At 36.7% G+C, this 13,369-nt stretch overlaps 1 protein-coding gene across 4 annotated transcripts in view; it reads left to right on the forward strand.

Annotated features, from left to right (window-relative positions):
• LOC306845106 (pre-B-cell leukemia transcription factor 1-like) overlaps window positions 1-9,055 on the forward strand; it is a 75,006-nt gene extending 65,951 nt beyond the window's left edge. The window contains exons 6-9 of one of the 4 annotated variants that reach the window (XM_079377689.1): window positions 236-395; window positions 1,397-1,509; window positions 3,327-3,416; window positions 7,189-9,055. In XM_079377689.1, the coding sequence (XP_079233815.1) occupies window positions 236-395; window positions 1,397-1,509; window positions 3,327-3,416; window positions 7,189-7,281 (456 nt within the window). In that variant the 3' untranslated portion in view covers window positions 7,282-9,055. The remainder of the gene's footprint in view (window positions 1-235; window positions 396-1,396; window positions 1,510-3,326; window positions 3,417-7,188) is intronic. The other 3 variants (XM_079377690.1, XM_079377691.1, XM_079377692.1) reach the window with 3 other exon arrangements.
• Window positions 9,056-13,369: the final 4,314 nt, after the last annotated feature.

Here is a 13,369-nt window from a genome sequence, read left to right on the forward strand (position 1 = left end):
TTGCTAGTAAATTTCACAAATAATTCTAAAGAGATTCTACAAGAGATTTCTTTCTTTCCAAACCCCAAACTTTTGAACGCTATACTGTACATATTTGCGAACTACACGATTGTTGTAATGTGTGACTAATTCGTTCATCTGTTTATTTTGAATTGTACATCATGATTTGTGTGCACTGGGTTCGAGAGGACAGTGTGTTGGAAAACACATGTCTTGACAATGTTTTTGTGGGCAGGTGTCCAACTGGTTCGGAAACAAACGGATCCGATATAAGAAGAACATCGGAAAATTCCAGGAAGAAGCCAACATGTACGCGGCCAAAACTGCTGTGAACGCGGCGAGTGTTGTGGCACATGGCAGCCAGGCCAACTCCCCGTCCACTCCAAACTCAGCAGGTGAGACCATATCAACTCCACACTCATTCCCATCATATCAGGACTTCATAGAGCCAAGCAGCTGTAGAGCCTTTGGTGTAGGGTCACATTGTGGGAAATGTCTTTTGTTACTACTGTATATGAGAAGACTTTACTGTATGTGGAGCTGAAAAACTATTTAAAATGTTTTCAAACGGGATGAGGGCTCTGTGGGTCACAGAATGTCCTGCTCCTGTCTCATTAGTTCTCTTTGTGTAACTCAGAGGACTCGTCTAGTTAAAACACACCGCTTTGTGCTCCGGTGAAGCCATAAAAACATATGACCATAGACTTCAGTGAGTTACTTTTGCACATATGTGACTCTGGACCACAAAACCGGTTTACATCATCTGAAAACTGAATAAATAATCTTTCCATTGATGTATGGTTTATGATAGGACAATATTTGTCCGAGATGCAACTATTTGAAAATCTGGAATCAGAGGATGCAAAAAAATCGAAATATTGAGAAAATCGCCTTTAAAGTTGTTCAAATGAAGTTCTTAGCAATGCATATTACTAATCAAAAATTAAGTTTTGATATATTTACAGTAGGAAATTCACTAAATATCTTCATGGAACATGATCTTTACTTAATATCCTAATGATTTTTGGCATAAAAGAAAAATCTATCATTTTGAACCCTACGATGTATTACAAAATATACAAATATACCCCAGTGACTTAAGACTGGTTTTGTGGTCCAGGGTCACATATGAAAACACGACTGTGAGGGAGAGACAAAGACATCAAATATATGCACATATCTGAGTTTTTATCTGTGGCGTCAGCTTTCTCTTGCTTTTAGCTGAATCTCTCCTGCTTCGCATCGACTCTTGATCTTGGTTTTCTTTATGGGCTGCTGGATCTTATGCTCTGAAAAGCTTATCTAACTATAACTGCATTTCTGCTCTCTTGAATTCTTCAAACTCATTTCTCTGGCTTGTTCTGTCTCTCTCTTGTCGTGTCTGTGCACCTCTCAGGTTCTGCTGGCTCTTTTAACATGTCAAACTCTGGCGATTTGTTTATGAGTGTTCAGTCTCTGAACGGGGACTCGTACCAGGGCTCTCAGGTGGGAGCCAATGTGCAGTCACAGGTATAGTGCCAATAAATCACTACAGAAACCTCACAGCACCAGCACACACACTGCAGCTCGTGTCACAGGGGTGTAGCAACATGATGAACATTTCTAGTGTGTGTGTATGTGTGTTTTAAGTAAAAAATGTATGTAGGAAAAAATTATTTAAAGATTTTCTTTTTTTTAAGATTAAAAATCGTGTACATTTTCTCTGCATCTAAAGCTTGTAAACTGCCTGTCTACATAGGAAGCTGACTAAATTTGGACCTGATTTGAAACACTGTACATATAGACAGTAGTGGTCAGTCAATATATCGGCCGATATTTGGGATTTTTTTATTATTGGCATAGGCCAAAAATGTTTGTCTGATAGGCCGATGTGTTGGAAGCAGGACTTTTATTATGACAGCACAGAATCAAGAAGTTGTCTTCTTTTTATTTTACAGGTGTATATTTTATCAAGTACAAATTTTTATTATATGAATATATAATTACATAATATATGTAAAATAAATATAATTTTCATTTCAGCAGTTGTTATGCATGTGATATTACTATCTTTATATTAAATAGTGTGATTTCATGCATATCGGCTTTATATTGGCCACCCTGCTCTATATTGGCATCAGCAATCAAAAAAAATATCGGTTAACTATTAATTGACTGCAAATTCAAATAATGACTTCAGTAGAGCTGCTAATGACACAGTTAAGCATAAGCATAAACAAACACACATAAATTATGTAAAATCTTTCAGTTTGAACATTTTAAATTATATCTGAACCTTTCTATTAATGCTTTTCAGTAGGCTATTACATGACATATACACTACTGTTCAAAAGTTTGAGGTCAGTAAGATTTAATTCATTTATTCATTTATCGGAAAGAATACTTTTACTCAGTGAGGATGCATTAAAAATGCTGTTCTTTTAAATGTTGTTCATCTAAGAATTTTGAAAAATAAAATGTATCACAGTTTCCACAAAATATTTGGCAGCACAACTGTTTTCAGCATTGATAATAATCTGAAATATTTCTTGAGCAGCAAATAAGATTCTCCTTTCTGTCAAACATATTTCAATGTATGTAGAAAACTCTTTTATGACGTGAACTCACTTAAAGAATTTAGTGTAATTTTGCCAGAAAATTTTTAGAATTTTTATCATATGTTAATGTAAAAAATCTTGTGCAGTATAACTGTGTTTGTTTGCTGGTTTTTATTGTATTCATTATACTTTATACTAATTATACAAATTTTTTAAAATAGTTTTTGCCATGAAAATAGCCTGAGGATGCTGACATGGCATTAAATAAAAATATACTACTATTACTTGAGCAGCAAATCAGCATATAAAACAGTTATTTTAAATTGTAATAATATTTCACAATTTAGCAGTTTTTTACTGTATTTTTGAGCAAATAAAAGCAGCCTTGGTGACCAAATTTTACTGTCCGCAAACTCTTGAACAGTAGTGTATGTATATTTTTTATTAATCAATATTTCTCTTGTTTTGTCTTCAATTTTGGATCATTTTTGTTCTAATGCATCCTAATGTCCACAATGCTACATAAGGCAGCATATGGAAAATGCTGTCTAGGTAGGCAGCTCACTAGGCTTTAGAACAGAGCCATGATGACACTGGCTTTGTAATGTGTTTTATTGTTCGCTTGTCATCACGTGTTTGTCTGTCTGTCGTTGTGTCGTCTTTTATTGTTGTTTGCTTTCTTCGACCTTGCTTTCTTCTTTGTCGTGTCGTCTGACTTTGCTTTGTTTGCGACCTTGCGTTCGCGTCTCGCGCGCTCTGACCTTGCCGTGTTGTTTTGCGCTGTTTCAGGTGGATACCCTTCGCCATGTTATCAGCCAGACAGGAGGATACAGTGACGGCCTCGCAGCAAACCAGATGTACAGTCCGCAGGGCATCAATGTAAGGCGAGAAAAAAACACTTCTTTTTTTTCCCCTTCCTCTTGTTTTGCCCTCTACCAATTATTTCAAAGCCATAGGGCTCAGAATGCCACTTAGTGCGACTTGTCTGGGAATCGTGGTCACTTAGTTGATTGCCTGTGTGTCGCGAGCGCCACGGGCGGCACGCTGCCCAGCGAGACGTGGACACAACAGCGGCCCGCGTCTGTCTGGGCCCATCACATCCAATCAGATCGGCCCGGCACCTGCAGCCACGCGCCCCGCTGACGGGAACAGGTGACACCGGCTGCAAATGTATGGCCCCTCGCCGTGCCCCAAAGTCACCTGACCCTGATTATCCCCTCAAGGGCGGCGCTAAAAATACAGCCGCGTGCCTATGGTAAAACACTCGTAGGAGGACATCCTGTGTATTCGGGAAGGGAGGGGTGCTGCTGGCAACTTGGCACGCCGAGAAAATTCACAGCGACAAGCCGTGTGGTAAAGGGGAAAATCAATACGACAGACACACGGGGAGCGGAGTGTGGACTTGGGACAGCAATCCAAGCACATTGCTCAGATCAGGTTCCTGCCGAGCTAATGGCCTTGACAGCGAGCCGAGATGAGAACGAGAGAGAGAGAGAGAGAGAGAGAGAGAGAGAGGGAGGGAGGGAGGGAGAGAGAGAGAGAGAGGGAGAGGAGGAGGAGGAGAGGGGGAGGCCGGTCAGCGTCTCTGTCCCGCTTCCGTTCTGCCTCGCTCCGCCGGCCGTATGTTAATGTGATCCAACATATTCGCGGGAAAAGCACGGATGTATGCAAATCCCGTTTGCTTTTTTTGTGGAGAATTCTGTGATGCACAAACACACTCGGTTCACATCAAGTGCTTTCAAAACGCATTTAATACATTACAAAGCATTCATACTGAATAAATCATAGCATTTGTTTTGAATCACAATTAATTGCATAATATACACAGTTCCCGTGGTCAAGTTTAGAAATATATAATAGTGCTGTCAAACGATTAATCGCGATTAATCACATCCAAAATAAAAGTTTTTGTTTACATATATGTATGTGTGTTGTGTATATTTATTATGGATATATAAATACACACACATGCATGTATATGTTTCAGAAAAATATGTTGTGTATATATATTAAAAATTATTTATTTATAATATAAATATGAAAATAAATATAGACATGTATATACATGTAAATATTTTCAAAATATATTCTGTATGTGTGTGTATTCATATATACATAATAAATATACACAGTACGCACACATATATTATGCAAACAAAACTTTTATTTTGTATGTGATTAATCGCGATTAATCGTTTAACAGCACTAAAATAAAATATATATTATATTTATGTTCAAAATAGAAGGGGCAGCTTTTTTTTTTAATTAATGCTTTTATTCAGTGAGGATTCATTAAATTGATTAAAAGTGACACTGAAGATTTTTTCATGTTTTTTATTTCCAATAACTGCTGGGGGTTTTTTTTACTTTCTATTTATTAAAGGGTTTGGAAAAAAATTATGTTTTACAGTTTCCACAAAAATATTAATCTGCAACCTCTTATCACTGATAATAATCAGAAATGTTTCTTGAGCAGTAAATCAGTATATTAGAATGATTTCTGAAGGATCATGTGACACTGAAGACTGCAGTAATGATGCTGGAAATACAGCTTTGATCATAGAAATAAATAATATTTTTAAATATATTCACATAGAAAATTGTTATTTTAAATTGTAATAATATTTTGCAGTTTTACAGTTTTTACTGTCTATTTATTTATTTATTTTTATCAAATTAATGCAACCTTGGTGACTTTCAAAAACATTTAGAAAAATCTTACTGACCCTAAATTTTGAATGCTGGTGTATAATATTGTGTTACATGAAGTGTAATTGAAATTGAATTAAATATAAAAATTATTTACATTAGATTTTGAATTTGCATTCATTATCTAAACTATTAGATATTGAAAGTGTGAGTGTTGTCTCTATCAAATTTTTACATTACATTAATCCTTATCCATTGATATTAATTAGTCAGATGATGTGTGATCCTGAGTGTTATTTATAGTTTTGTAGCAAATTATTGCATCAGTATAAACTGACTCACAGGAGCACATATATCAGCTAAATGTGGTTCATCCATTCAGAGCTGAAATCTGTTGTGTTATAATGCATGCACATTTGCTCCAAAATTATTTGGACACGTAAAGGACATTTATTAATGTCTGATTGTCACTGCATTAGATAAGTTCACCTCACAAATGTTTTCCAGTAGTGTTTCACAACCAAAGTTGCACAGTTCATTTTGCTTGTACAGTGCTTTTTTCTTCAAATGAATGATACTTGTTTTGATATTTTACTATCAGCGCAATGACATTCATGTGTTTTTAATTGTGACTGAAGTGTTCAGATACTTTGGGGGCAGCTGTACGTTAAATTGAAAAACGGAAAGCATTAGTGGCACGCAAATTAAAGAGATGACATTTGATATTGTGTCTGTTGTTGGTTTACAGCATGCATTCAACAGCAGCATTTAAGACATTTCTTCTGTTCTTTTACTGGGCTTGATTAAGGAACAGACCGCCGTGAAATGCAGTGTTAATGTCTAAAGCATTGCTTTCACTGCTGTCTGTGAGATTAGTGATGGATTCTGTATTTATTCCATGTTTCATTCTCTCTGTGTCTTTCACTGATTTCCTGTTTTATTCTCGGAGTCTTGATTCTTGTCTCTCGTTGCCTCTCAGTGTGTGTGTGTGTGTGTGTGTGTGTGTGTGTGTCAGTATAAATGACAAGCATCACACACAGAGCTCTTATACGCTGATTCCTGTTTTAATTTCAGACTGACAGAAGCCTGCGCTGCCAACTCAATTACTCATAATGTTTTAATTGACAAAGGGTTTTTGACTTTGTAAAAACTAAAAATTATTCACATCTTACTGAAAGAATTCACATCTTGCAGTGTGTTTGCTAATTTGCCCAAAACACACTAAAAACAGTGATATTGCATTTTAATACTGCATTGCATTTTAAAATCTATTCAAATTAAAAAAAAATTAATTGTTATAATATTTCAAATTGTAATATTTTCAACAGTTTTCGATGTGACTTCAATATACTTTAAAATATAATTTATTCCTGTGATCTGCAGCTGTATTTTCAGCATCATTCCTCCAGTCTTCAGTGTCACATGATCTTCAGAAATCACTCTAATATACTGATTTAATTATCAAGAAACCTAAATGTGTCCTTTCTGAACAATTAAATATATATATAAAATTTAAATAGTGTATTTAAATAAAAATTGGTACATTTATTCAGCAAGGAATAAACACTTTTATATTTTGTTTTCAAAAAAACTATCTTGTTAAAAAAAAAATATATATATATATTTAATTATGTTTTAAAATATATATATATATATAAATAAATAACTTTTTTACGGTTTTAGTTAACTTTAATAAACCTGGTAAAACATCCTGCTTTATTTAAAAATGCAAAATTTCATAAATCCGATCGTATGAGAGTTTATGTTGCACATCACTCTTCTGATTTTGGAAATAAAAATAATCTATACAACGTTTCCAGTAAAAAAAAAAAAATATGATTTTAATTTTTATTCATTTTATAAAAATGACACATTTTACACACTGAGATTAATGGATTTGACTATGAAATATTGATTTACAGGCCATTTTTTTCTGCTATTGCACTTTTTATATGACACAAAATGTGCCTGATTGTTCATGTGTGTGTTGTCTCTCCGTCAGGCGAACGGTGGCTGGCAGGACCCCACCACCCCGTCCTCCGTCACCTCCCCCACAGAAGGACCCGGAAGCGTTCACTCTGACACCTCCAACTGATCCTCACACACACGGACTGTCTCCATCCCCGCACCGCAGCGCACGCTCCGAGAGCACATCATCAAACGTCTTCATGCTACCTCTCAAACACCCACACGTCACATCCAGACCAAGACAACAGGACGTTTAGACTAGACACATAGCTCTATACTGTATGTCGACCCTGCCTTCATCGTCACAACAAACATCACGTTATGTTTGAAACATTTTTGCAATTTTACCATAGTGCCAAAGTACTTTTATACATCACTTTAGGAACTCGTTTTACATTATAATAGACTTGTGCTTGAAAAAGCAGTTTGCACTGCGTCTGAGCTGAACTAGATTTCTGTTCGTCTAATAACCTTTGCTTTGAATCTCGAAATATTTGCTTCATAAGGGAAAATCCTAATTTCCCTGCTTTAGTGAGAAATAAAGGCAATGCGGATATCAAAATATTCATTTCTAAAGGTTATTAGCATTATTTTGCATTTGAAATAAGATTCCCGTGCGTCACACTTTGGTTTATTCCTGTAATCTTGATGAATTTTTGTCTGATATTTATGTACAGACACACGAATCCCTTTATATATCATTATCATCATCATCATCAGCGCATATCAGAATGCAATAAAAGGCAATCAGAAGTGAAGCAATCCCAAATGTGAAATGGGATTTCTTTTCCGGTTTCGTTCCACGTCAGCCTTCTCTCCGGGCAACCTTGATACCAAAAACCACAGGCGTGTCCGCTCTTCCGTTCACATCACATCCTTCATGCTGTAAATCGTGTCAAATCTGGGATGCGTCCCGCCGCGTTATACCTGAAACCAAAAATCCACTCGTGTTTCTTGGGAAGAAAGGAAAAGCTCACGATGGCACACAAATGCAGAAATGGGTTTGGATATATTTTTTGATGCCCTCCTGTTGTGAATAGCCGATTGTCATTTCTGATTTCATATACGAACGGCCATATATTTGATTTCTCGCAAGCATAATGTGAATGCGCGCTAGCTTCTATATGTAGATGTGCACCTTTACTCTTCTTTTGCTCTTTTCATATCAACGGCATCCACGTCTAAAACGATTCTGTCTTTGCGGAAGCGCTGTGATGAGCGCAGGCTCTCTGCTCAGTTGATTGAGAATGAGACATGTAGAGAGTGTGGGTCATATAGTCTTTCTTTGGTTTGCCGTCTCATCGCCGGAGCAGATCCCACCTCAGCAGCACCGTATTCAGAAAAGCCTCATATAATGATGCTTTTAGTTTTTGCATATACAGCGGTTTGTAAAACATCAAATGTTTACTTTGTTGCATGTCTTTTGTTCTTTAAACTCCTGCAGTGTTTTTGAATGTTTCTTCTTTTTTATATCAAGCGCAGAGACATTCTCTTGTCAAGTTTGAACTTTTAAGATCTCTGCATATGTATAAAAGGAATACAATGGAACAGCAAACTATTGTCTTTTTGATTCCAACTCGTTTTTGTGAAGAAAAACTAACAAGGTGTAGGTTTTTTGGTCTCTTCATTTGTACTGGTGATGCATATTCCAAATAAATAGTTTCTTTTGTTGCAATATGTTTCTCTCTGGTGTCTGGTTTCATCTGTGCATTCATATTCAATTAGTGTGCTATTTTTGTGTCAGTGAGATATTCTATTTGTTGTGATATTTTCAGTTTTCATATTAATTTAGGGGAAATTTTATTATGATTTTGTTGTGTTTTTGTCATTTATGGAAAACATGGAAATGTGACGTTTATAGAATAAAACAAATTTCACTAAATCCAGAGAAACTGAGAATTATCAAGTGGTATCTTGATTATTTCCATTAGCTGTATATATGCTTATTTAGTAACTTTTATTTCAGTTTTAGTTATTTTAGTATATCAACTTTAACTAATTGAGAAAGCGTGGCCTTGGCAACAGCTGGAATGATTTCAGAAATGTTATTTCAAGTGTATAATTGTTTTAATAGTTTTGCTTTTAGTTAACTGAAACCACTGAAAATTAAAACAAATTTAAATATCATTCATATATAACTGGGTCATTTTGATCTAGATAGTCTAGTACATTACTCTTCTATTGTTTGAATTGGAAATACTATATGAAATATTTCCAATAACTTATAATAATACTGATCTGGTCACTGACTGATCAAACAGTAAAAAATGAAAAGAAAAGAGCAATGGCATGTATCTCCTGAATTCTCTCAGATGAAACTGGTTGATTTTGTGCTGATGTATGCAGAATGAGTTGTTGTTTTTTTCCTCCGAGGTTGCAAATGTGACCAATATATTTTTAGTTGATGTCGACTGAAAGAAATCACAATGTGTCCGACTTTGAGATGCAGCTAGAAATATTGTAGCACACTGAAGATCATGTTTAAAAACCTGCAGAAAAACATAATTCTCAAGAAACAGAACCATTTATGTTGAATTTTTAGTTTTTTCTTTTTTCTTCAATGAGATGTCATCCAATTTGCATGTCCAGTTCATTGTCATGGAACTGCTTAATATTAAAAATCAACTTGCCTATATTTTGCTTTTATAGGCAAGTTGCTTTCATGCTTTCAATGTATAGTTTTGTTTTAAAATGCTTTTTTCTGTGAATTTGTTCATGCACATAGGCTGTAAACACACATTTAGCCATAGTAAACTCTGATAGGCTAGATAATTATGCAAATGAAATGATAAAATGCCAAAAATCTGGAATTTTTCAAGGAACAAATGGCAGCGTTTTTCCTGAGAATGACCCCTCGGGTTCTTAGCGGCTGCTGTTTTACTGTAGGAACATGACTCGCTCCAGCGTGTCTGTGTGAGATGCAGGGCTCCGGTGGTTAAATGCGCTGCTTCAGTCTATTGTCCCCCGCCTGCACTTCATAAACACGCGCTCTCGGCTGGAAGCGTCTCACTCTATCTGCTGCTTCAGGAGCGTCTCTCTCAAAGGTCAGCAGCCGAGGGACTGATGTCTGGAAAACAAATTAAGGGGGGAAGATGAATGCAAAGCAAAGCACCGCACGTTTATTGATGGCCACCATTTAGAGTATCTCTGTAGTCCATTTTTCACTCGCCGCGAGCGGGACATTGTTCTGAAATTGAATTCAGAACCTTTGAGTGAATCAGACCTCTGGACTGAGCTTCAAAACACCAGCACAAATCACAGCAGAAAACACTTAGACCTGCACAACATTAAACACACACACACACACACACAAATTATAATAAATAAATACAATTAGTCCATTTAATGCATTAGAAAAAAGGAAGCTTTAAAATTTCTATTATAGGCCCCTATGTATAATCTAGGCCAATCTTTTATTGGCCTTTACTTGAAAGCTCTACATGTAACACACACATACTTAATGCATTAAAACAGGACCCTATTTAATCTGTTATATCAAATGTTATCTTGTGATGCATACAACACATTCAACTCTGAAGATTTAACCATGAGTAGGCTATAATAACCAGTGGATCTTTATTTTTATTTTTTTTATCTGAAAGGGTTTCTTCTGAATTTTTACACTCAAGACAAACACAACCGAAATCTCATATCATTAGGTCTTGTGTTTTTTTCCATTACAAAAGTGTTTAATTATTGGAATTATATGTCAAAAAGATCAAACCATTATTTGTGATGGTTAATGTATGTCACAGAATGGTTGAATAAAAAGTGCAGGAACAAAGATCAATTCTGAGACTGACCCACTGTGAGAAAACAACCATAAAATCATAATGAGACAAAAATGCACTTTTTCATTTAAATCAACATAAAGATCCCAGAAATGCAGTGTAGCCTATATATAGCCTATATATATATTTTTTTTTGTTGTTTTTTTTTTTCAAAAGTTTTGAAATGACATCCCTAAACCCATCTGCTGTAATAAACAGAATGAGGCTTTTATGATGCGCTTGTCCTGTGAAAACAACATGCGCGCGTGTTTGCGCGTTCTGCATAATGCACTTGTGATGTAGCGTATCAATGCCAGTACAATGCACACGCATCATCCTCATCCTCACGAGCTCGCCGCAGGGGCGGATGGGATGGGAACAGCTCTCAGGTCTACAAGGCAGGAATTAAAGCTGCGCGGGGATTACGGAGCAGCGAGGATCTCGCGTGTCCAGAGGGAGGAGGCGCCGCGTCTGTATCGAGCGAAGAATTTGAAGCGTTCTGCGCCAGGGCTTTATCGTACTGACACGCCGGATGAGGGTCGTGTATTGCGCATGGCTGCGGGGATCTCAGCGCCCATCAAAGCAGGAGCGCAGAGTTCCTCCCTAATGGCTCGCGTTGCGTTGAGAGATCAGGTTAGATGTTGGTATTGATTTTCTGCTTAATTCAGGAGGACGTATGGAACAGTGTCCCGTTTGCGTCCGTCAGGCGCGTCTGATCACCAACTTTCCCAAAAAGAGCCTCGCGCTTTCGCTTGCGCGTTTCGTGCGGATCAAAGCGCAGAACGCGTCGACAATCGCGGAAACGCTGCCAGTTCTGTCGAGATGAACTTTCGCGATGTGGGTGTTGGAAGTTAAACAGCGCTGCTTTTGTGAGAAGCGCCTAAAGCGGCTCGTGTTAATGAATCAGACGCGCGTTTGCGCATCTTTGAAAACAGCGCCTCGAGACAAACAGCAAACTTATCTCTTTGAAACACAAACAGAGCGTGTGGGACGCGGATACAATCTCAATATCCTTCAAAGCCGATGGCAGATTGTCAGAGTCCTGCTCATCCGGACCTGTGTCTATTCTGTCTTTCTTGTCAAACATTTATCACTGTTTTGAAGGATTAAAAGTGCGTTTGGCAGAACAAAAAGGCTGTTTGATTCGCAGTTTTACTGTTTTCTGACACATTCCGCTGCTTTGGAGGGTCAGGTTAAGTTGATTTGTTTGATAAGTTATTTAAGTGTGTGTTCTCAGGGTTACAGGGGTCAGTGTTTGTTGTTATTTCTGTCTCAGCTCATGTGGGAGTTTTTTTTTCTCTTCTGAGTATAGATCTGGTGAGCTCTATATTTCTCTGTAAACAGTCAGTTTTCAGAAGAACTGGTGTCTGAGACTCAGATGAGACTCAAGGCAGGAGGCCGCTGTCACATTCAGTTCCTCTGTGGAGTAAAACATCACCCTGCCGGCTGAACGCAGGGAAATGCCCTGCAATATGACAGCAAGACTCACACTCCAAAATCTGTGAACTTCATTTTTAATCATACATGATGGCATCTTTCAATGACAACAAGAACGATAAACTATAGAAGCTTGTTTCTGCCACTCAATAAATAATAAAAAAGGTAATTGTGATTCTGATTTTTTTAAACAGACTTTCATGATAAACTTGCAATTGTAAGAAATTGGATTCTCAATTGCAACTCACAAATTTAAATCTCACAATTTTTTTGTGGCGGAAGCAAGCTTCAATCATGATAAACACACAAATAACAACAAATCAACTTTTTAATTTTTTTTTGTTATTATTATAACTTTTTTAAACATATTCTGCAGTGGTGTTTGCCCATACAAACTTTGCCACCACAGTAGAGTGCAATAGTGCCTCCTACTTTTTCAGCCGCACTGGTTCTGGAAGCATTTTTTTCTATTCATTTTTTCCCATAGGGATTTTAAAAAGTCTTTGTTAAAGAACTATAAGCTATGAACTGAGCCAAGCAGCTACAAGGAGAATTACAACAGTACCAATTTTTATCTGATGCAAAAAAATTTAATGAAAAACGAACAAAAAGACAAGACTATGTATTTAATGGCTTTAGCGAGGCAAATAACTACAATCCCATGATGCATTGCGAATGATATTAATAAAGTTTAAAAAGATGGAGAAGCAATGGCATATAAAAGCCAGACCAAATGATGCCTGCTCTGATCCACCTCACCCCCTAGTATCAATGCTATATATAAAAGGTACAGTTACTGTGTAAATGTATTTATGCCAACAGCATTAAATAGTCTGTATAAAGACGCCTAAATGCCACTTCAGAAGCACTTCTGTGCCACTGCCACCTTTGCAGTGTAGTTTTATTAGACATTTAAAACATTCTTTGAAGTTACAAATATAATTTTTTTAATACACATAACTGCTTCAAAAGTTGCATTTTCAGTACGAGTGTGTGTAATTTAGAGCA

Source organism: Barbus barbus (genome assembly GCF_936440315.1).
Source record: "Barbus barbus genome assembly, chromosome: 25".
NCBI classification, from domain to species: domain Eukaryota; kingdom Metazoa; phylum Chordata; class Actinopteri; order Cypriniformes; family Cyprinidae; genus Barbus; species Barbus barbus.